Source organism: Ruditapes philippinarum, unplaced genomic scaffold (assembly GCF_026571515.1).
Source record: "Ruditapes philippinarum isolate M1 unplaced genomic scaffold, ASM2657151v2 ctg621_1_1_1_1, whole genome shotgun sequence".
NCBI classification, from domain to species: domain Eukaryota; kingdom Metazoa; phylum Mollusca; class Bivalvia; order Venerida; family Veneridae; genus Ruditapes; species Ruditapes philippinarum.
In genome coordinates this window covers 79,756-104,878 of record NW_026861926.1, presented here as the reverse complement: position 1 = coordinate 104,878, position 25,123 = coordinate 79,756, and the positions used below count along the sequence as shown (strand labels likewise).

At 34.6% G+C, this 25,123-nt stretch overlaps 2 protein-coding genes across 2 annotated transcripts; both read left to right on the top strand.

Annotated features, from left to right (window-relative positions):
* The first annotated feature begins 2,568 nt into the window (after positions 1-2,568).
* On the top strand, positions 2,569-8,568 carry LOC132717384 (RNA-binding protein Musashi homolog 2-like). The gene is made up of 4 exons (XM_060700839.1): positions 2,569-2,712; positions 4,097-4,137; positions 4,619-4,785; positions 8,520-8,568. Exons 1-4 carry the CDS (start codon positions 2,630-2,632, stop codon positions 8,541-8,543), a joined length of 315 nt encoding a protein of 104 aa, XP_060556822.1. The 5' UTR covers positions 2,569-2,629; the 3' UTR covers positions 8,544-8,568.
* Positions 8,569-15,326: 6,758 nt separating this feature from the next.
* On the top strand, positions 15,327-15,938 carry LOC132717382 (uncharacterized). The gene has a single exon (XM_060700838.1). The coding sequence runs from the start codon at positions 15,327-15,329 to the stop codon at positions 15,936-15,938; it is 612 nt and encodes a 203-aa protein (XP_060556821.1).
* Positions 15,939-25,123: the final 9,185 nt, after the last annotated feature.

Below are 25,123 nucleotides of genomic sequence, written 5' to 3'. Positions count from 1 at the left end.
CATGCAGATAACCAGTTGCACAGCATTATTCAATGATATATGACATACATTGAAGAAATAATAGTTTGCATGCATTGCTCCTTCAAAAAATGACTGACAGCAATTTATATTTACCCCCACCCAGCCAAAATCACACCTAAAATATACCAATATGCGCAATCTTCATGTAGGTGCAGCATACTCCAGAATCCGCCCGATTCCTTTAAAAATATCAGTTACACGCAGTGCAAGCTATATGGGATTTTCAGAAATGACCAATAAAGTGTCTGTCATACGTTGAGATTTTTCACAAAATTTATCTGAAATTTCTTACTTGTTTGGCGCCAACTGTCAAAGCTTGATTTTTAACTTTTTCACCTCCATTCGGAGAGTCAGAAATACATATAAAGCGACCAATTAGAATGCTTAGTTTCAGGTAAAAACCCAAAAATACTTCTCATTTCCTACACACAAACAAGAAAGAATTACATGTACAGTGACAGAGAAATATCAGAAGTTATCAGTAACTTCAAAACACCATGTCTGAGTTATAAAAAAATTTGACCGGGGCCATCATTCGAATATGTCCCCTGCCCCCTAAGAAATGGTCCCTTATCCTACCTTTAAATTGAGTTTTCATGCTAAAGTGGTATTTTTTTCTAGCAGAATGATATGCCTGACACATAAAAATGTTCCTGTTATATAGGGGTAGCCAACCATTTTTTTGCAAAATGACTTCAAAGAGGATTATCCCCCATTTCATTGAAATTTTTTGCTGATCACAGGACTGACATACACTCTTTATAAATGCAAATATCCAAGTCAAAATTATCACAGAGAATCATGAAATATTTCATTTTCTTCAGAAAACAATGTAGTGTTACTTTTTTAATTAGTTTTTATGCTTAAAAATACCCCACTTTCATCCATTCTCCTCATGTATAAATTGACTCATACGGTTTTCCTTGCACTTTTTTTCAGCCAATTGCTGGCCACGTTACAATGCGATTCCCTGACCTCAGAAGTGCGCAGGGGACCAGTCTAGCTAAACTACAGGATTAGGTTACTCTCTCTCCCCTTACAGGATTAGGTTACTGTCCGTAGCGTAACTGGTGCGCGGAGTTTGTGATACCGTAATCTGGTTCCTATTTTCAACATTGTTTTCTTTTTAAGAAAATGATTAAATAGGCCTACCATTTTTTTTTAATAATTCCGAGCAAAAAATAAAAATTTAGGTAACAAACAAGTTTACAAAATATCTCTATTTATTATGGCAGTTTCTACTACGAATATTTTAATTGTGCAGATTTTCAGTATAAACAATTTATTGTTTGTAAAATTTGACCTAGATATTAAAGAAACATTGATAATTTTCAAACACATCATTCAAGTTTTTCCATCTTAAACGTAAACTAATTATAGAAAATAATTTAAGAAATGTCACATAATAGTTTTTGTTCTTAATAATGTGTAATTTGGACGAATCTTAATTATGTGTAATTCGGACTAATTCACTAGAGGTAAATCCGTAACGTACCGGCAAACGGTATTTAGCCAGGTTTTCGAAAAAGGCAATTAACCAATCATGTACGGTTTACAGATCACATGCTCCTCCATGTACCGAAAACAGGTCACGTGCTCCTCTATGCCTAAAAAGTACCCTGCGGTCTTCAGCAGGGAATCATATTTATCATCACATATCAAATACAGTAAAACCGTGTATTGTAATGAAATCTATTAATAGTAACAAATTGCTGATAAGACATACAGAAAACTTGTGGATGGTTGGCAAAAACATGGTGGCAAATATATTTTTAATAACAAACTTATTTGTTATGAAACAGCTTTATATTTTATATCATTAGAAAGGTCTTTAAACTCATATTTTACAAATTAAAAAATAAATTTTAAATGAATTTCGTTAGTTGCCAAATTTCCAGACATGTAAAGTGTTTCTTTTGAAAACTACTTTTGAAAATGCAAACGTGAATGTTTAGCATTTTTAATTGTATTCGTGCATAGCAAATGATATGCCTCTTAATTCAATCTTTTAATAATATTGAAGGCACCCGCTTTTAAATCTTAATAACTGACTTAACATGGAAAACAATAACAAATTTACAAGCTTGTATCTTCTATTGCATATAATACAAATGCAACTTTGCACACTTATAGATATCTATATCTGTACCTGAGATATATAAAAATGTTGGTGTGAAATGAAAGAATCCTTCAAGAAGTTTCTAGTGATGCATTAAAACATCTCTCTCTCTCTCTCTCTCTCTCTCTCTCTCTCTCTCTCTCTCTCTCTCTCTCTCTCTCCCCCTCTCTCTCTCTCTCTCCCTCCCTCTCTCTCTCTCTCTCTCTCTCTCTCTCTCTCTCTCTCTCTCTCTCTCTTACAACATATTGTCGATACTGAAGTTATTTAAATTTACTGTTAAACCTACTACAAGTCAGACCATTTACATACGTTTTATACAGTGAGATACGCAAAAGTTATCTTTACTCGCAATTCTACTGTCGTCTGCTAGTTGCAAACTGTCAATCCGTGCATTCTGCCAAGGGAGGAAATCGCTGTTAGGAGTTTGGATAGAGGGCGCTCTACCGGAAGTAAATATTTTAGTCGAGAAAGAAAAGAAAATCTAAAATAATGCATGGATTTGAAAGAAATCTTCTTCTTCTTCTTCCAATACTGTACATAACCCACTCTGGGGCATTAAGAAATGAAGCTGGGTAAAATATATTTGCAAATTTCAATGATAAGACCGAAGTCAACTGTGATATACATTGAAATATGCACAAAATATGTTCAGTGTCAAGATTTGGGTGGGGTAAAGTTTTAAAAATATGTTCCATTTTGATAGGTATGTCGAACATAGTCAGTGTACTCTGTGACTAATTAATATGAATTAAGTAAAGACTCAAAGTGAGCTTATTGACAAAAGTTATAGAACAGTTTAAGGTGATTCTGCTTTGTCAGCACAAAGTCTGTCCAAAGTGAAAGTATGCCAAAATTCAAGTAACAAAAAAGATTACAATGTAAAATGGTGAACCATTTGAAAGTACACTAGCTTCCAGGTCTATGCTTTAAAGACCTGTTTTAAACATACAATTGTTTTTTATCAATATGCATGCAACATTTAAAAAAAAGAAAATGAAAAATGAATAAAGAAAACAAAAATATGAGGCGGATCTGACTTGAGGCCGATTTCTCTTGAGGCCGAATTGACTATTTTGGGGCCGATTTTACTTAGAGCCGATATGACTTTGGGCCGATTTGACTGTAAATCTTCCCATAGAAGAACACCAGCGTCCACTCTATACATCCATTTTCAATTACTTAGAATTCCTCTGCCTTTATACCTGCCTTGTAATTTGAAAAGTTTCGATTAATCAGTTACCCATAATTTTGTATTTCCTCCGGTGAAAGTTTCCAAAACCATAATTATTTAGCAGACCTGTAATCGCGCTACCGTAAAGCTGGCTTTGCGAGCAGTACTGGTCTTTCGGGCAAGCTCCTCAGGCTCGTTATTACCATTAAAATATCAAGATATGAATCTTAAATTCTTGAGATGAAAAGTATCTGACAAGCAAACAAACGTTTAGTCCTACAAATGATTGTTGCTTTGAGAAATAAAAAAATGAGATATTTTTAATTCTTGGCAAAGCAACATCATATCGTAATTGCTCATAAACTCAGCTCATGCCCAAGATTTTCTTTCTGAACAATAAACACATTAGTCAGTAAACTAATTGATTCAAAACGTTTGAACGACATAAATGACAGTTTCAACCTGCATTTTTTTAACGAAATATTTGCATATGCACTGTTAGTCCAATGTATTATTTAATTTATTATCATATAGCAAGTAATGTCTGATATAACTAAAATTATAAACATGAAATTCTTGGCTAGGGAATTGGCTTGGCTCCTGCATGCAGTTTAGACCCTGGGTTTATTCCAGGATATAGCCGGGATGTGGTGCATTGAAAATATTGATTGCATTGATCCATTTGATTTAAGTGTATAACAGTTAAAGTAGTTCATTATGATTTGTTTGCGAAATCGTCTTTTCGTTATCTTATAATAAACACTTTTTTCACTATTTATTTGCAGACAATTGTTTGTTGGGGGCCTTAGCTTGGATACTTCTAAAGGTATGCACGATAATCATTTGTGTTTTAAAAAAGGTGTTAAGAAACTGAAAGAAAAAGTTTTAAATCAACCCATGTCACACATTGTAAAGTTAATTAATGTAGATTTTTTATGTATGAAGAACAATTTAGTTGTAATAAGTTACTAATTTGAAACTATTACACTAGTTTTATCTGCAATGAAAGATCTATCTTATATTGTATTTATCGAAAATATTATCACTAAAGTTATCATTTACAGTCTGACAAGTAAGACTGAAGATTAGTGTCAATATAACTTTTCACAATGTCTAAAGATGAACGAAACTATTCGATGTTTTTTTTATTGTGTAATACTATTTTCTGATTGTTCATGGAAGAGAAACATGCAGATATAATGAGTATAAATATACAATATATTCATTTATATACAGAAATAGCCAGTATAATGATGACATGATTTTTTGTATATATAACATGTCTTCATTCCGGACTATGGTTACAGACAGTCTGTTAGAATACTTCAGACACTATGGGAAAGTCACTGAATGTGTTGTTATGAAGAATCCAGAGACCGGAAAGTCACGAGGGTTTGGTTTTGTGACCTACAGAGACCCATCAAGTGTGGATACAGTGTTATCAGTACCAGCACATATTGTAGACGGAAAACAGGTATATGAAAGAAAACATTTAATTTATTCTTTTAATTATAAGAAGAAAGTTGATAAAAAACGAAACAAAATGCATGATAAAATGTAGGGCTCGGATGATAACTTTAAGAATTATTTTAATATTGTGATTATGTGAAATAATTTGTGTATGATAAACAATTATGAATGTACATATAGATATGTGTGTTCTGCACATTTTTTTCTTTATATGACTTACTCAGTCTTTCTTTATGACTAAGTTAAGTTAAAGGTTGCTCAAAGTGTTTAAGTCATTGTGGTGGATACATTCACTTGTTTTCTGTGGTATCATAGATGAACAGTAAATGACATTTTAATTGCCTATGATGGAAACCGTTTTAAGGGAATGACATACCTTAGTATTTAGAAGTTACAGCAGATTAACATGATTTGGGTATCAAAGAACATTGCACAAATTAAACCTGACGGTAAAATTAGATTTTTTGGTAACTTGATATAAATGGACTCAAGTATTTAGGTTTTTGCTAAAGAGGTTTTAGAGATTAAGTTGCATTTAAATTAAAATTATTAAAGACAACTTATACTGTTGATGTTAAAGCTGCAGATGAGACAAATATTATAAGAGAATCAAAAATGTACTGAGAAATTTAAAGAAAAGAAAAGGATAAAAGAAATAATTTCCATGAGCTATAAATGACAGATTTTTCAGTGTTTTTTTTTGGACATATTTATACTGCGTTAGTAACAAGTAAGGGCTATTTTTGTATATTTCGACCTCATTTTGGTAAATAACATGGGTTGTTTGCAATGTGTAAATAATTTTCTTTGTTTTCTTCAAAATATTTTACTTTTTTAATACATTTGCAAAGTTTTCATGAAAATTAGCAGGAATTTGGAGACATGCTGCTTTAAGAGGTCCACTTTAAAGAGGTTGCCAGTTATGTAAAACATTAATCACACCGTATTACCGGCGGCAGTGATGACAGATCACTGCAGTGATGGCAGATATATGAAAATTACCGATCGGTACAGGTAGGTTATAAATTTGGTTGGTTTAATTATATTACACAAATACGGCCCATATCATTGCTATAAAACTATTGTCCATTGAATGGAAATACTGTAAGGTAATTTTGGACTCGTTTTTTCCTGTTTTAAGACTATTTTGAGCAGGTTAAAAGTGAAAGCCTTGGAAAAATCCGTGAAAATGTCTGTTTTCTGTTCAAAATATCTCAAGTTTTAAGTAAATGGCAGGATTTTCTGTTATCAATATAGACGTTCATCCATTGGGGTCACGCAAGCCAAATATCTACCCCGTGAGTCTTTTCTTGAAAGTTTTACAGACGCTCAATCTTGTCCGGTCGAAGAAAAAATGCTGCCGTTGTAGGCAGATACATATTATAAATGCTGCCGTCGATGGCAGAAATACCACGAAAGTGGCTAACATTCTGACAGAAAATCAAGTTCAATCTTTTATCAATTCCTCTTTTCTTTGCGTCCTTTTAGTCGGAATTGAGACGTTAAACTATCATTTCTAATATTTTCTCAAGATAGAAGTTATTAATGCGGTGTGTGCATCGAAAAAAGCTTTTTAGCAACATGCAGTTACAATACAAACTACAACGCTATTACAAACATGAAAATTTAAAGAAATGAATTTACGTTGTCGTGTTTTTCAAGAACTTGATAATATAGGAAAATATTTGAACTGTCAATAATATTATCTTTCCATTTTACATTAACATACATTGTTTTATGATACACTGATGCCAGTTGCGAGGTTAATAGTCTCCCCTTTATTACATCAATTTAATAATTTATAATCTGCGCCGATTAAGTAAATTTCAGCCTTTATTCGTCATAAAGCGATGAACATTATTACCTCGAGAAAATAATGTCATATGCTAGCAAATGAATATCCACTTACAGAAGTTACTTGCTGTAATATGCAATTGGCGTTATGTCTTAAAAAGGGAGTGCGCTGCTAAACTTAAGATAGATATGATATTGTATGCATGTAACTGACAGACACAACAGATCAAGCACACATGCTTGAATATAGAAAAATGAAGTTTTTCATGTTCATTTCTCTATTTATTGTGAAATTTTGTGGTACTAAATCATAACTTTTTGTATCGTAACTGCATGTTGCTAATAAGCTTTTTTTCGATGCACTTACCGCATTAATGAAAAAAATCAAAAAATCTACAAAACAGCAATTTTTCTTCAAAATTATATGTGAGGCCCTGTTTTAACATGGGAAAACGCATTTTTGGGTAATTTCGTTTTTTTTTATCATTTTCTGTTAACCCATTACCAGATATATACGCCTTTTTACGCCTTTTTCACCCCCCCTCCTTTTTTGCTTTCTCAAATGGTGAAAAAATGCCTTATTTAGGCCCCAAACACTTGTTTTTGTTTGATAAATGTTGTTTAAAAAATTGACCACTTTTTCGGCGCGGCCCCCACCCCCATTTAAAAGATAAATCAGGGGGTTGCCAGAAGGGGGATGTGCCCCCTTCTGTTTGGGGGGTTTGAAGGGGGGCTGAGTCCCCCTCATCGCCAAGAAAACTTTGGACTTGTGGGAAGCTAAAATGGCCCCAGGTCGATCATAAGGTAACGCGTAACCAATGCTGAAAAGCCTTTGACTCTATCTCAATCCATTGAGAAAGTGGCAGCACTTTGAAATCAATTTTGATGGAAAAAAGCAACGCAAAATAGTGATTTTTGGCAATTTTGAGATGTCCCCTAGTTGCTATGGTAACAGGAAATTTCAGACTGAACATGTTGTTACAAAGGCAATGGTCCAGTCAACATTTGTGCAAAGTTTGATTAGTATTGAAGCAGTTTTTATAGTTTTATAGCAACTTGAACTTGTAACGGGAGACCTTTCAAGAAAACAGCCATTTTCACAAGATGCTCATGGGTTATGGGTTAATAACTTTTCTATCTTGAGAAAATATTAGAAATGATAGTTTAACGTCTCAATTCTGACTAAAAGGACGCAAAAGAAAAAGAGGAATTGATAAAAAGATTGAATTTGATTTTCTGTCAGAATGTTAGCCACTTTCATCGTATTTCTGCCATCGACGGCAGCATTTATAATATGTATCTGCCTACAACGGCAGCATATTTCTTCGACCGGACAAGATTGAGCGTCTGTAAAACTTTCCAAGAAAAGACTCACGGGGTAGATATTTGGCTTTGCGTGACCCCAATGGAATGAACGTCTATATTGATAACAGGAAATCCTGCCATTTACTTAAAACTTGAGATAATTTGAACAGAAAACAGACATTTTCACGGAATTTTTCTAAGGCTTTCACTTTTAACCTGCTCAAAATAGAGTCTGAAAACAGGAAAAAAAAACGAGTCCAAAATTACCTTACAGTAACTCCATTCAATGGACAATAGTTTTTTATAGCAATGATATGGGCCGTATTTGTGTAATATAATTAAACCAACCAAATTTAAACCAACTTAAATCGATTCGGTAATTTTTCAGATCATCTGGCCATTTCACTGGGCAGTGAACTCTCATATTCCTGGGCGCCGTAATTAATACGGTGTGTTTAATTAAAATTTGAAAAACTATTACTGTTTTTTTTTTGTCCGTAAGATTAAATCATTTTCATAAAGACTGGATCAAAAATTGAAAAATACATGTATTGTGGTAGCTTATATTTTTAAGTTTGTACAAGTTTTTTTAACTACAGATTATAAAAAACATAACAAAAACTGTACGAATGGTTTCAGGTGTACCTAAAAACGCGCATGTAACCCAAAAGGGTACAAACCGAGGTGGGCGAAGGGGAACAGGTGGGTGGAGAGGGCAATACCCTTATAGATTTGCTTTTGAATCAAGTTAAATACTATCCCTTACAATATCATATCTATATTAAGCCCCCATAAATTTAAAAATTTTACATTAAACTTCAAAAACCTTTTATAAATTTTTTTATGAAATTTTGTTTGTATTGTTTTAAAGGGTATCATTTAAAAATTACGGAAAAATTTGCTTATTTTATAAAATTTAAAAATTTTGGGGGAAGTTTTAAGGGACGACTAAAATAAAGAACTTTTCTTTAAAAATCCCCCGGGGCCCTTTGTGAATTTTTGGTATTTCTTTTGTCTGTTACGTAAAAACACCGCCACATTTGAGCGTAAAATTTTTCGAAATTTCCAAATGTTCTTGAAATTTAATTATATACTCGTCTTTCAAATATTAACAAAATCAACACTATCCCTTTTTGTTTAAAATGCAGGCCCAAAATATTAGGAAATTGTAGCCACAATTTGTTTTCAGAAACCCTCATTCTTGTTCTATTCAACAATTTGTAAATCGCCACTTTGAAAACTCCGGACTGCCGATGGGTACTATATTTTTAATCCTTCCGCCAACAAATGAGTTCCTGGAGAATACACAAAAAACATTTTTGTCTCAACAGACATTGTTATGAAGATTTTTTTGTTAAACCATTAGAAAGATGAAAAGGTTGTTGAAAGTGGATGTTAATTCAAAACAGTGTCAATCAGAATAGCACAAATTTGTGAGCTACAGTGAAGTTGATTTCCCCATTAAATAATGGATTCTTCCAATAATTTCGTAACACCATCAGAAAGGAGACTGTGACATTTCTGAATTACAACGTTACGTAAAATATTTCGGTTCTTGAAAATGACTTGCACATTTAATTGTGTAAGATGTTGCACAAAGAAACGAAAGTGAACAAAAATGTTTTATTTTTTTTTCACAAAATTTAGCTGATTAAGATAAAAGTTTAATTTACTGTACAGATATTACTTTTACATCCTTCCAGTTTGCGGGAAAAATCATATATTTCAACACTGTGTACACCGGTCTTACTGATGAACGAATTATGTTATAATATTTCATTCTGAGAACAAACATACAATTCAAATAATTAGATAATGCATATCAATCAGTCCATTCTAAACTTTGCCTCAGAAAACATCTGTAACAATCCGACCTCGAGTTGAGATTATAAATAGAACTAAACCGGAAGTCTGACAAATTGGCCGCTATTCACAAGAAAATTGAGAACAAGTTGAAACAAGTATTTTGCCGACTATTTGTGAAGTATTAAGGCATGGCATTCAGTATTTATGTAAATTTATATCACCTCCCGTGATTTCTAAAATAATACATGTACACATGTATTATTGACCTCAATAAATGTAATGAAAATGGAACAATAATTATGGTAATTATCCATGGTGCTAGTAATACTTAATTATCTTTATCATATTGTTAACTAAGCAAGAAGCTTACTTATTTTTAAACATTACCTAGCTAACCTCACAATATTATCCATTTTAAATTGAAAATCTACTCAAAATGACTTCCCAGATGAAAATGATTCATGTAGAAAAATAACACAAGAAAAAACTAATTTGACTCATGAAAAGTTTGGCCAAACAGTCTGTCACGTGAAATTCTGACCATCCTGAGATCCCTGCTGTTTGTTGTTGTTGTTTTTTATAACATTTTACAAGATTTAATTTTACAACTAAACGTGTGTATAGAGCCTTTCATGTGATCAGAAAGAAGTTTTTAAAGAAAGGGGTGTTGGTTGTGCCATTTTTCTCAGCAACTACTTAGCAGATCTCATGATATTAAGTATACAGCATTGACACATTGTCCCATACCCTGGGATTTGATTAAGGTCTGTCGCTCATCCACTTCATGTTTACTGACTTAGTTAAATTCATAATAATGGTCACTGGTACCAATTTTTCGTAACAATTTTTTCAGCAACTACTTATCACAGATGTAAACACGCTACAGGGAGTGTATTTTTAAGCAATCTATACTTTAAAGAAAAGAACAAGAGCACCGCCAGGCGGAGCATTATATGCCTGAAAGTGATTTTTTAGTAAAGATGAAGCATTTGTAAGACATTAAAATTAAATAAAGTATTACCTCCTTCGAATAACAATCCTCCTAGGAGGTTTGAATATTGTGGTCCAAATGGAACTTCAGTTATGCCTTGGAAACTGTTTTCAGTTTTAAGGTAATAGTGACCTTGACCTTTAACCTTGTGACCCCAAAATCAATTGGGGTCTTCTACCTAACATGGACAATCATCCCATGAAATTTGAATATTGTGGGCCGCATTGAACTTAAGTTATGCTCAAGAAACTGTTATCAATTTCAAAGTTATAGTGACCTTTGACTTTGTGTTCCCAAAAACAAGAGGGGTCTTCTGCCCGATATAGACAATTATACTAAAAAGTTTGAACACTGTAAGTCAAAGGGAACTTAAGATATGCTCCGGAAACTGTTTACAATTTGAGGTAATAGTGACTTTGAACTTGTGACCCCAAAACCAACATCATCCTATGAAGTTTGAACACTGTGGGCCAAATGGAACTTAAGTAATGCTCCGGAAACTGTTTTCAGTTTTAAAGTAATATTGACCTTTGACCTTGTGACCTCAAATTCAATTGTGGTCTTCTACCCAATATAGACATTCATCCAATGAAGATTGAACATTGTGGGCCAAATGGAACTTAAGTTATGCTCCGGAAACTGTTTTCAGTTTTAAGGTAATATTGACCTTGACCTTTGGCCTTGTGACCCCAAAATCAATAGGGATCTTGTACCTCGTATGCATAATCACCCTATGAAGTTTGAACACTGTGGGCTAAATGGAACTTAAGTTATGCTGCGGAAACTGTTTTCAGTTTTAAGGTCATAGTGACCTAAACCTTTCAGCTTGTGACCCCAAACTAAATAGGGGTCTTTTACCCAATATGGACAATCATCCTGTGAAGATTGAACACTGTGGGGCAAATGGGACTTAAGTTATGTTCCGGAAACTTTTTTCAGTTTTAAGGTTATAGTGACCTTTGACCTTGTGACCCCAAAATCAATAGGGGTCATTTACCCAATATGGACAATCATCCTATTAAGTTTGAACACTGTGAATCAAATGGGACTTAAGTTATGTTCCGGAAACTGTTTTCAGTTTTAAAGTAATAGTGACTTTGACCTTTGACCCTGTGATCCCAAAATCAATAGGGGTCTTCTACCCAAGATGGACAATCATCCTATGAAGTTTTAATATTGACGGCCAAATGGAACTTAAGTTATGCTCCGGAAACCAAATTGCTAACGGACGGAAAGACGGACGGACGCCAAGGGGTATAACAAAATATGCCCGACAATCATTTCGGGCATATTAAAAAGTGGTATATTTGTACACTTGTTTGCATTCCTGTTGCTGTTGGACAAAAATACGTACTTTACATTTGACACTCACCTTTAAAGGACATTAAAGAATTTTATAAACCTGTGTCTGTCTTCTTTGTTGGATAAGAAGTACTGAATAATCTTAATAATTGCTTGTAATATTTCTATTTCTAAATCTGGGATATAGTGTTTTTCAAAGAGAAAATTTGGTGAAAAAAAAGCATGCTGAGCATCAAAGATTATTTTTGCCTTATCATTGTCAAATCATTACATGGAAGCAGACAGGGGTGAAACAAAACCTAAGTATAATATTAGGAAATGCAAAATTAAATTAAGTCTGACTAAATGATAGAAACTAGAAAATGTACACTTCAAAATGTACTTCAGTCTGAATTTAAACATGCATCACATTTATATCGGTAATTATTAGACATTAATTTTTGAAATACCCCGGTCACATATTCACGGAATACGCCCACGGGAGAGCCACGGATTAATTTCGGCATCGTCCGTAGCTACCCGTTCTGGTCTGTAGCTCTCCGTATTGTAACCGTAATCAATCGTAGCTAGTCCTTGTATATCCGTAGCGATCCTTGACAATTTTTGAACATGCACACAAATTTGCTACGGAAAAATCAACCGTAGCGTATCCCTTCTAGTCCGTATTAAACCGTACTGATCCGTACGGAAACTGTACTAGTCCGTACTGATTCGTAGGCCTCAACCTACTACGGATTTCCACGGTTTGGTACGGAGAACTAAGTATTTGTACGGTTACCCTACGTATAAACTACGGTTTTAATACGGATTAATACGGCATTGTCACGGAAAGCTACGATCGTAATACGTTGTACTACGGAGAGGCAGGGATTAGCACGGTCTTATACGGTTTATTGCGTTGCGGAATGGTACGGTCAACCACTGTTTAGTACGGATAACACAGATTTATATTACATACGTGGAATAAATTAATAGTATCATGTGCTTTTTCAAGGGTATAAATACTACCTTTTTGTTAAAATAGACTTATTTGCGTGAACATTCAATAAATGATAAATGCCATTTACTGGCCATGCAACTTTATATTGAAATAGCACAGCTAGAATGCGGAGGCAGTGGTCGAGCTGCTTGATGACATGCACAGTGGTAAAAATATATTAATATCGTACTACAATTCATGTGTCTCATATATAAGCCTCGGACGCTGGCACATGAGTGATAATAAGATTAATTATAAGCTTTTTACATATTTTTAAAACATAAAAACATTCATGATAATTAATGTTATTGTAAAATGAACAGCAAATTTCAAAATCAAAAGAGAAGCAGTATTGATCAACATTTTTCTTTAATGATTACTAGCCCATATCATTCTAATCAGGTAAGAGGAGATGGTGGACTAGAAATGGGGTTTACGAAGACCCCTTCATGTTTAGTATGAGACTCTAATGGCCGAACCTGTTGATGATCTGGCGTCCTTCATGAACTCCACTTTAATCGGAACTGATATGACTCGGGGGTCGGACTCGATGAGGCCGAATCCTCTCCGCCAAAATCATTGAACTCTGCAAATTGTTTTCTAGATGTTCTTTTCTTGTGAGGCCTTTTGAAAATGAGCATGCAAGGGATTGTGGACGGATATAAAAGGTCCGTATTATAAAGGCGCGGGTTATATTTACAAACAGCCGTTTATATAAGGCCATATAACCTGTCAACAATCTTAATAACTAATATTAACATCAATAAATGAATAAAAAGTGAAGCAATGTAAAATGAATGTGTCTTTTTGTCTGTTGTGTAGCGATTGCTGGAGGGTCCACCGAGCTGGCATTGGAGTCTGAATCCCTAGGAGACAATGTTATTGCCGGTTGGTCCTCTAGCTTATCAGGGTCAATAAGTTTGAGTGGTCGGTGGGCCTGGATGGCTCTTCTTGTATTCCTTCTATGCGTTCAAAACTTCTTCTTTGGATACATTCTAGTGTGATGCAGCAAGCACTCTTGGTAGGGTGGCAGCAGCTAGTTGTGTTTTTTGTACAGTTCTTGCTGACGTAGAGGCCGTGTTAGACCGTACGAGGCCGTTTGAGACCCTGTATACCCGTACTTTACCGTGTCGGCCATGTATGTTTCGTATATGAACCGTATTGGTCGTATGGCGATCGTATGAAACCGTGTGTGCACTCGTTTGAATCGTACCGTGATCTTGTGACATTCGGGTGTTAATCGGGTGTTGCATGTAGGACTTGTGGACGGTCTCGAACGATTCCATACGATTTATATACGACCTTGATACGGTTGGGCTCACTCGTGGAGTGAACTTCACATACGGCTGTATATACGGTCTCATACGGTCTCACACGGTCTCTTACGGTCTTGTACGGTCGCTTATACGGTCATACACGGACATGGCATCCGTACCAGTTTTTTAAAAGTTTTAAAAATCATACACGGCTTACACGGATACACTCGAATGGCCCGAGTGTAACTCGGATAACGCTACGGTTAGTTCGGTTGTATGTACGGTTTACACGGGTGGCCAACCGTGTAAGCCGTGTGTCCTGTGTGAGATGGGCTTAAATTTAATTATTGGTGTTTTTAAATTGATTATGATTGTCACACATATAAATGGCAAAGAAGTTAAACTACAGGTAAGTGCATTAAAAGGGGGTCAGGTCATTGACCTTCAAAGGGTATGGACTGTAAAAACCCTGCCTATATCTTTGCAGTCGTTGCCAGTCTGTGACAGGTAAGTGAAAACACCTTTAGGATATCAATTTACCGAAAATTGATTTAAACAAAGTTGAGATGCTTATAGGAAGCGACATCCCAGACGCATTCTTAGAAGAAGAGCAGCGAAGGGGGAATAAATGTGAGCCTTATGCAATTAGGTCAATATAAGGCTGGAGTATTATAGGACCCACATGTAATAAATCGTCAAATGATCAAGGTAGTATCAATTTTCAGTTTACATCTAGTACACAGTTGCAAATCGATAAGTTATGGGCAACCGACTTCCCAGAGGTCAAGAGCTGTGGCACAGGGATGTCACAGGAAGACCGTCGTGCACTTTCAGTAATAAAAGGTACAGTAGTGAAGGAAAACGGTCATTACAAATTGTGAGTCCCCTGGAGAAACCCAGACTTAAGTCTTCCAAATAACGTGAAGATGGCTACGGTAAGATTATCTTATTTAAAGCGAAAACTTCAAAGAGATAATAAGTTATTTGATAAGTATAAAGAAGCGGTGAATAGGTATATAGATAAGGGTTATGCTTCCTTATTAGATACCAGAACGGGATTCGAACCCTGACGTACTTGCTATCTACCTCATCATCCAGTTGTTAACCCAAAGATGCCGGGTAAGTTAAGAGTTGTCTTTGACTGTGCTGCTAAGTATCAAGGCACATCGTTGAATGACAATCTGTTACAAGGTCCCGACCTAACTAACAGTATTTCTTATGCGATTCCGGCAGGCCCCAGTAGCATTGGTTGCGGACATAGAAGCCATGTTCCACAGGTAAGAGTATGTGAGCATAATAGGGATTTTTTAAGATTTCTTTGGTGGCCTCAGAGTAACTTGAACGAGGACCCAAAGGAGAATCGTATGGACGTCCACTTGTTTGTTGCAACTTCGCCACCAAGTTGTGCGGCTTTCAGTTTAAAGCGCACGGCAAATAAAAATACTGATAAATTCAGTCAAGAAGCGGTAAGTACGGACGAACGTAATTTATACGTTGATGACCTTCTTAAGTCAGTATTAGACTTAAGTTCGGGAATTAGACTTGCCGCAGAAATGAAAGAACTTCTTTATTACGGAGGGTTCAGACTGACAAAGTGGCTCTCTAATTGTGAACATGTCATGAATCCGGTCACAGAAGCGGATCGAGGTCAGTCAAATGAAAAAATAGACATTGACAACGAGTCGTCATGTGAGCGAACACTTGGGTTACGGTGGAATGTTTAGCATGACCAATTTGTGTTTGATGTAAATCTCCATGACAACAGTACGACAAGACGTAATATCTTGTCGGTTGCCAGTTCATTGTATGATCCGCTTGGACTGTTGCACCAGTGACGTTAACACCAAAATTGATTCTACAACGTGCATGTTGAACAAACCTAGGCTGGGACGAACACAATTACAGATGCGGATGCTGAAAATTTTTTGCAGTGGCTAGCCAGCCTACCAGCACTATCGAATGTAAGTATTAATAGATGCTTAATACCAAGTGAGCTCGACAGGTCAACCTTGAAAGCTGATCTACATATGTTTAGTGATTCATCTGGGTATGCCTATGGATCGAGTGTGTACTTCAAAGTGTATGACGCGAATGGATACAGTAAGTGCAATCATTTTATAGGTAAGTCTAGGTGAGCACCTATAAAGGCTATTTCGATACCAAGACTCGAACTTGCAGCAGCTGGACTTGCTGTAAAACTGTACCAGATTGTCATAGAGGAGCTTGATGTCAAAATTACTGAAAGGTACTTTTGGACAGACTCTATGATTGTGTTAGGATACATTTGAAATGAAACGAAAAGGTTTAAGACTTTCGTTGCAAATAGACTATCAATAATTCATGAGGTGACGTCACCGCATGACTGGAGGTATGTGCCCTCAAAGAGTAACCCTGCCGACATTGCGTCAAGGGGAGTTAATCCACAAGACACTGAAAAGCTTGACATATGGTTGAATGGTTCCGAATTCCTTAAAAGGAATGAAGCAGTGTGGCCAGTGCAGGTAAGTAATGCTACCATAAATGAGGGTGACATAGAGCTCAAACCTCAGGCTTGTGTACTAAACACTCATGGTTAGTATAATTCGAGTAATGGATACGTTACTTTGTAAGTTCTCCGACTGGCATAAACTTTAAAATGCAGTCGCTTGGCTAATACGTTTAAAGTGTTTCTTAAGTGAGAATTACTTACGCCAAAGACGAAGTCTTTACAGTAAGGTAAGTAGTAAGCCCCTTAGTATGGGGGGAATTAAAATGGCACAAACAGCCATCTTTAAATTAGTTCAAACGGAGGCGTTTGAAAATGAAGGCTCAGAGGCAAGTTCCGAGTTCGAGCCCTCTGAAAAGGCTATGACCTATATTGAAGGATAATGTAATGCAAGATGGCGGACGACTAGCAATGTCCGACCTACACGTAGATGCTAAGCATCAAATTATCTTGCCGAGTAGCCATCACCTGACAAGAATCCTGATACAAAACTGTCATGAACAGAATGCGCACATGGACCCAGTACATATTCTGGCCATGTTGCGACAAAAGTATTATATAATCCACGGTCTGCAAACAGTTAAGTCTGTTATCGGTAGGTGCATAACTTGCAAACGATAGTTACAACGACCGAATTGCAACATATGTGCGATCTTTCAGAAGAAAAGCTCACACCCGATAAGGCACCGTTTACGTATGTCGGTGTCGATTTTTTTGGCTCGATGACTGTGTAATCTGGAAGAAGACATCTGAAAAGACACGGCTGTATATTTACATGCTTGACCACCAGAGCAGTGCACATAAAAATTGCTCATAGCTTAAAGTACGGACTCTTTCATCTGTGCACTGCAAAGGTTTGTAAGTCGTAGAGGCCGTCCCGAAAACATATTCAGTGACCATGGGAAAAATTTTGTATCAGGAAATAGAGTTTTGCATAATAGCATTCGGCAATTTAATCAAAGTCGACTCGCAAAATGATGTCAACAGCAAGAAATAAAATGGCATTTTAATCCTCCATATGCAAGTCATATCGGACGGTATTTGGGAACGGTTAGTACGGTCCACAAAAAGGGCTATAAAATCAGTAGTCTGGTTCCCAGCTTCTATTGTAAATGTTTAGACAAAGGGCAGGTAATCCAGACTATAAAATCAGTTATTATTTTGGAGAACAACTTCTCAACGATGAGGCTCTGTTAACTTTAGTTACAGAGATAGAAAAGATTCTCAATGATAGAACGATTACCCAGGTAAGTAGTGATCAAAGGGATCCCCAAATAAACTTTTGATTATGAGAACAAATGCTTCTTTAATTTCCACCAGGTTTATTTGAAAAGCGTGATGTTTATTGTAAACGCTGGTGGCGACCGGTACAGTATCTACCGAATGTCTTCTGGAAAATGTGGGTTTGTGAATATCTGCCGACTTTACAAGTAAGTCAAAAATGGCATAACATTCAAAGGAATGTGTCCGTAAATGACCTCGTTCGCGTCTGTGACGAGCAATTATCTCGGGACAAATGGCCATTAGGCCTCGTTCTGGAAGTAACATAGGTAGAGACGGACTTGTAATATCATGTAAGGTCAAGGTAAATGGGTCCGTGAAAGTACGGCCGGTAACGATGTTATGTGGATTAGAACAGGAAACTGTTCATGCAAACTTATGACAATAGTCAGCAATGAATTAACGTTTAATGAGCGGTTTAGTTTGCCTCGCTATTAAGACGTTATATTAAAAAAAGTGTATATATTTGTAACATAATCTAGATTAGTAAAAAAATTCTAGAACTTGTGAATGTTTTGATTATTACAAAACGAGTATTAAATTCTTCGTTTTCCCTTCATATATAAGAATGAACTTATGAAAAAAAGTTCATTGAGGGCCGGTGTTCTAGACTCCGAATGTTGGTGCTGGTTTTAATTATCAGAGACCGGTTTAAAATGTTTGGATAATTGTTTTGATTTCAATAAATCATGTCAACTGTCCAGCGCAGGGTTTTTAGTGCGCTCTGATCCCTGCCAAGACTAAGCGTTCCCTAGTAATTAATGATCCCTATATTTAGATCAAAGTGCTGCAGCACTGAATGCAACGGACATACAATCGGAGAGACATTAAGGCTTTTATTTTAGAAAAAAAAACAAAAAAACAAAACAAAATACAGTAGAATCCCTCCTTAAGACCATCCCCGAATTAAGACCACCTCGCTATTAAAACCATTTTTTATAAGAACGGAATTTTCTGTTCTTTATGTCAATAGTTACATGATCCAGAATTAAGACCACCTCGCTTATCCACTTTTAAGACCACCAGATTCAGTCCCAATTCACTATTTTGTTCTTTATTTGACCCCACTATTGAGACCACAGATTTAAAGTCAACACCTGCCTAGATCTTTTATTTGTTGTTATGTTGTTATTTTCTGCTTAAATGCTCTTAGGCATGACCCTTTATTTCACAAGGTGTCAAACACACCTTTTATTATTGGGATTTTGTATGAAAGAAGGTGAGAAAGTAGATTTTAGAGTGGTTTAATGTTGCTTTAAGCACATTGATTTTGCTATGAATTTATTTCTTATTTGATGGGTGTATTATGTACACCATATAATAATTAATATTGAAATCAGATCAAATAGAATTTGATATTAAATTGCTTCAGAAATGTTATCCTCCCATCAGATGTAACATTATATCATACTTTAATATTTGTTGGTTAGGATACATATTGTTTATTCACACAAAATGACTAAAATAGAACATGGTCGTAAAGTGTGTAAGCAATAAGAATACTCACAATTAAGACCACCCCGCAATTAAGACCACTTTGGTCCAGTCCCGATGGTGGTCTTAATTGAGGGTTTTTACTGTAAATAACAGAGAAAATTTGTTCCATACAAGTTCGAGATTTGTAGAGCAATATATTTTGTGTCCCAAACTGATATAATTACAGAATGAAGTTTATGCCTAAAAACTCTGGTCAAACTTGTAAATCAGTGTCCTTATCGACTTATTCCAAGAAATGATTATGTAAATAGAAAAAAATACTGTCAACGAAATATTTCTAAAATATAACCATGCAAATAAACTTCAAGCATAATACATTATACATTTGAGATTGCTATTTAGAATTGCTTCGAGTTATATCATAGTGGGCATATAGACAATAAAAAATAAGTCATTTGTATTTTTATTTCTCTTGGATATTTGGTTAAAATCATCAGCAATTAATAGTGTATTTTTTAGATATTTTTTATTTACAAGGTAAAGATGTAGAGGCCAGAGCACATCGTTTTTATTTTAATTTAAATGTCACTTAAGCACTACAGTGTTTAGTTGTCCTTTTCAATTTCACACTAAATTCCATTTTCAACTTGTTTGCTTCTTACAATTGTATAGAATTTCTTTAAGTATTGCATGTAATCCGCTGGATTATTACATGTATAATGTGTACTCCTAGCTAATCGCCTGTCCAAAACTTCAGCACAGGTGAAGTTGAATCTTTTTTAGAATAGCGAAGGTTATAACACATATCGTGACCTAGAAAAATATGTAAACAAACCACAAGAATCGGAAGTAGAACAACTGATATTATAACTTCCTTACCATGAAAGACTACATGGTGGTAAAGTGTTGAAAAACTCTCTTCTTACATGCATTTTCAGAAATAGATATTTATACTAACAATTGTACTGTATCTAATTTATTAATCAATGTTGAATACTCAGCTAAACCCGCGGTATGAGTCACGAAAATAGTTCTTCTTTTATTAATGCGCCAGTTATCCTAGAGTCACGAAAAACTTTCGATTTGTTTATAATAATGTTTTGTATAATGTAGAAATATTCATTTCCTACTAATAATTTCTTGGAACTCAGAGCTTACATCTTTATTGCTGTCCTACTTTTTCGACAGCGGTAAATCGTTTCGGCAGTAATTTGCATATTGCACAATAATACTACGGGGCTACAACGTTTTTATCAATCATATACGTTCATATTTTAACTTGGATAACTTAATTTGAAATTGAAGAGGCTAAATATGGAAGATTTTAAGATATCCCGACAAAGTTTGGGAGTTTTGAAGGATCAAATTCATGTACTATTTCTTGGGCTGTTAATCGGTTAAGGACACTTTGCGCGATTGTAGCCGACGAAATCCCATGTGTAGATGACTTAGCTCTGAACGCGCCTGAGGGCGCGTCCGTCGCGCAAAAATCAAATTTTACTTTTATTTCTAAGAGGGTGCTTACTGCATTTTAGTTGGTCAAGACTGTCCCTAGAAATAATAATTATATGCAAATTATGCTATAAACTCCTTAGACTATGTGGTGTTTCTGGAATAAAAGTTGGAATTTATAGCGCGTGCATTGCATCTTTTTGTTGCCCAAAAGTAGTGAATTTGTAATTTGGTGAACAGTTGAAGTGAACACCCGTATTAACGTGTTCTCTCTCAGCCACCACGTAATCTACACTAGTTATAACCTGTGATTCTTCCACATTTTCCAGTAGCCTTTGGAGCCTGTATCTTACGCAGAACATTACTATGTTCAACCCAAATTCGATCCATCTTTGTAGGCCACTTAAACCTTTGTATAGCTTTACCACTCTTTTAGTTAACTGGAATTTTGTTTATTTGTTACATTATTCTATTAAAAGATGTTTATCAATTCCACCGAAAGAATTGGGCAATAGGCCACTAAAGTTTGAGAATGTAATCTTGACATCAAACAAATTGCAACAACAAGCTTTCTTTTAGTATTTTGCAATCAATATATATGCATGGACCTTGTAGTAAAACCCTAAAAAGAATATAACCTCGGAAACTTGACTTTTGGCAAGTAGTTTACGAGTACCTGTCCAGGCATAAAAAATTGTAATATATAATATCGTTATTTGTTTAATATGTGGCGACTGTCTTGTCTTTCTCTGTTATAGATTGGTAGTTTTTTAGCCAGCATGTATTGGTGTTCATAAAAATAGAATTTTGCAATGAATAATAACAGGTTTGGCCTCTTTTTTTATTATTTATTCACTTGTGACACACAAGATTATTACCCCACCCACTCATAATAATAATTCAAAACGTTCAAATTGCATTATCTTAAAAATACCTAATATTTACAATAGAAAAAAGGTTTAAGCAATATTTATATCACATAAGCTTATATAAATAATAGAGAAACATTATCACTTAAGCAAAATGTAACATACGTTACATCAAGTACATTGACATTATTCTAGCATTTTTTAACTATTTTTGAATAATGTATAAAAATAAAGAAAAACAAACTTAGTTACAACAAACAATGCATCTGGTAATATACTCAATTTCTGAAAGTAACTCGTATTTAGTCTTTTGCTGTGTCATTTAACATATTGTACGCTTACCAAAGTCTCATCCATCCAAATATTACTTAAAAAGCTATGCAAACTAATCACTTTTAACATGATTTAGTAGAAATAACTTCATCTATCATTGCCAGGATGGTCCAACTATCTATATTGCACAACACTTAAGTTAGTGAAGAATAAATGCTGAAAAATGAGCTGTAGTTATGTCTTTATTAATGTTTCAAAATTAGAATTTTTATATGTTCAAAAATGCCAATTTTATGTCATGTATCATTTAGGTGCTTTAAAAAATATTTCACGTTTGAAATTGAATGCACATCTTGTTTAACCTATTTATGTTTTCTTCCTTATTATATAAAGAGATATTTAAGTGATCTCCACATCTCTATATCTCTCATAATGTTCATTAGTTCGACTAGTCACATTAAAAAAAAGTTATACTTTCAATAACTTTCAAAGTATTGCATAGTGGTTAAAAAGCTTTCTCCTGCTGTTTTCGATTGTCTTTTCAGTAGATTCACAAGTCGTGTGTTTGCACTTTTCAGAAAAAGAACGTCTTGAAATGACTGTTACTGTTACAACAATGGTGGTAACGTATTTAGCTGTCAGGAGGCCATTTACACCTTTGATTCTTCCTAGGACCTTACTTCACGCTTAAAGTGTCTTGTTTTACTTAAACATGAAAGTCGAAGGTTTCAACTTTACTGACAAATCGCCACGAACTTTATGTTCCTTTCTGCAACGTACACAGTTATTGTCTTACATAAATATACGTTCAACATGTTTTCTTGTTTTCTGAACTTCTAATCATATTATGGGCTCTCTTGCAGTTTTCTCTTCTCGTCGTAATGATAACACTACTCTTTTCTATCATTTCGGCTTTACATCCAGTCATCTAAAATGGAATTAAAAAGAGAGTACAAAAAAAAAAACATTGTCTGGTCTTAAAAAAATAATACTATTCATCAAATAAATTTTACCCAAAAAGTGGAGTCCTCTTTCAGAAGAGAAATGCATAAATTTGGGTGCACTACAGAGCAAAACGTATGTTCAAACGTCAAATACAGCTTTATGATCACAGACTCAATCAAACCATGCCTGTAATTTTCAGTTGATTTGGCTGTTTTTAAGGCTTCCGAGGATCACTTTATTTTAACCAAGATATTTATAGATGTGAAGTGCTGTGTGGCAGCCCGTAAAAAGTTGAATTTCACTTCAGTATTGTTATATTTTTTTGGTCTTTCGGGATCATTGAATCCAGCACTTTAAAAGTGTTGAGAATTTTAGTACCGCTCAATCCGGTGCTAGGGGACATTGAGGGATGTTGCACTTTTTCATTATCCGTCATATACAGACTCAATCAAAAGCGGCCTCTGCAAATTTTCATGTAAATTGCTTTTTAATGCATCTGAGGGATCACTTTTTTACCAGATATTTAAATTACATTTGTAACTGTTATTGACGAGAGAAACAGAATTAAATAAAAGCGAGGCATTCCCTGTGGTCACATGGTTGTAGGTATGACAGGGCTTTCAATTTTTGGCTTATCAAAAAGAAAGCACCCGGACTATTTATCAATCACTGTTCTTGATATAAATGAGGTTTCTGTTTGTTAAAGGCCAATACTTTCATATGATTCACAGGACCATATGCTGTAGTTTTCATAAATATAGGACGAAAAGCATAAGGAAAGGAAAACAAACAGATAGACAAACCCTATTAAAGATAGGCAGATGTTAACAGTATCTCAGAATCAAGTTTTACTATCAAATTTTTATTTTTTGGTAAAGACAAAAAACAGAGAGCCAGATGGACAGAAAGACAGATAGACATTTTTTTAAACAGAAAGACAGACGGTGTAGATGGAAATACAGATATCTATATTAGCACAAACATCTCTGATTCATTACGTTTGTATTGAAACTATCTTATCTCATGTGTTTGTAAAATTGTACAACGAATTTTACACTCAAAATGGGGATCTATTACCACTGGCAAAGCAACAGTTAACTCCGAATATAGCTCCTCATCAATATTTGTAGCACAATTTAGTTAAACCAGAGACACAGATAACATGTTATCTATGTCTATGGTTAAACCATGGAGCTCAAGAACAATTTGAACTGCTTACTGTGACTGTAAAATAAGTTTTCTCCATTTTTTGGAATCACAAATTTGAAATTACATAATCATTGTAAATTATGTATCTGTTTTTGACTCCCCTGATATCTTATATATCACTAGTATGTGAAAAAGATAATATACTCGTATCACACCCAGTATTACCTTTCAATTCTTATCTTCCAAATAGTATTAAAATGATAACATAGTAGCTATCATACACAATGACATTTTTATACCAAAAACTAATGATCTGTCAATAAATATCATGCTTTTATGATTCTTAAATTAATAATAATTTATTCTATATTTTGTGCATTGTTTACCCAAACATTTTGAAGCTACCCAGGATAAACTTAAATTTGTTTTATTTTATTTTTCCTACTTCATAAACATCTTATTATTCCAAAAAAGGGATGTTAATATATAGGCTAAATGATTATTTATATCTCATGAAAATTGCAAAATCTTTTACTGTTTTAAACGACAATCGCTGATTTATATAACACACGCGAAAAAACCCATTACAAATTCATTTCATTGTATTTGTGGATTTTGGCATGTACGAGGCTAAAAAGTTTGTAAAAACAATTAAATATAATATAAAAATTTATACAACTTTGCACAACAGAAAAATTCTAAATCCAAACTCCAAGTTTAAATGTGTAAATTTTGATATACTTAAATTGCGCGCCTTCATAACTTTTGTTTACCTCGACACCGGTTTTACAGTATAAAACTCTGTGTATGGTGTACATGCAGAGCCCATATAAAAACTCGAAACAAAATGCAAAATTTGAATTGCTTTTTTTACTGGTTTGCCATGGTTAGATTTTTTTTAGGGTTTTTTACCTGTTTTTTATATGAATGTGTAATAACAAACTAAAAATGTAAAAAAAGCTTGTGTTGCAATTTGTTTGACGTTAAATTTTACTTTAATCGGACTATAATATAACAG

Bases quoted from the DNA above. Each gene is read 5' to 3' on its own strand.
- LOC132717382 (XM_060700838.1), top strand. From the start codon at position 15,327: ATGCCGGGTAAGTTAAGAGTTGTCTTTGACTGTGCTGCTAAGTATCAA.
- LOC132717384 (XM_060700839.1), top strand. From the start codon at position 2,630: ATGCATGGATTTGAAAGAAATCTTCTTCTTCTTCTTCCAATACTGTAC. The intron at 4,138-4,618 runs GTATGCACGATA...CTATGGTTACAG, and splicing joins TAGCTTGGATACTTCTAAAG to ACAGTCTGTTAGAATACTTC. The intron at 4,786-8,519 runs GTATATGAAAGA...GAATGGTTTCAG, and splicing joins ATATTGTAGACGGAAAACAG to GTGTACCTAAAAACGCGCAT.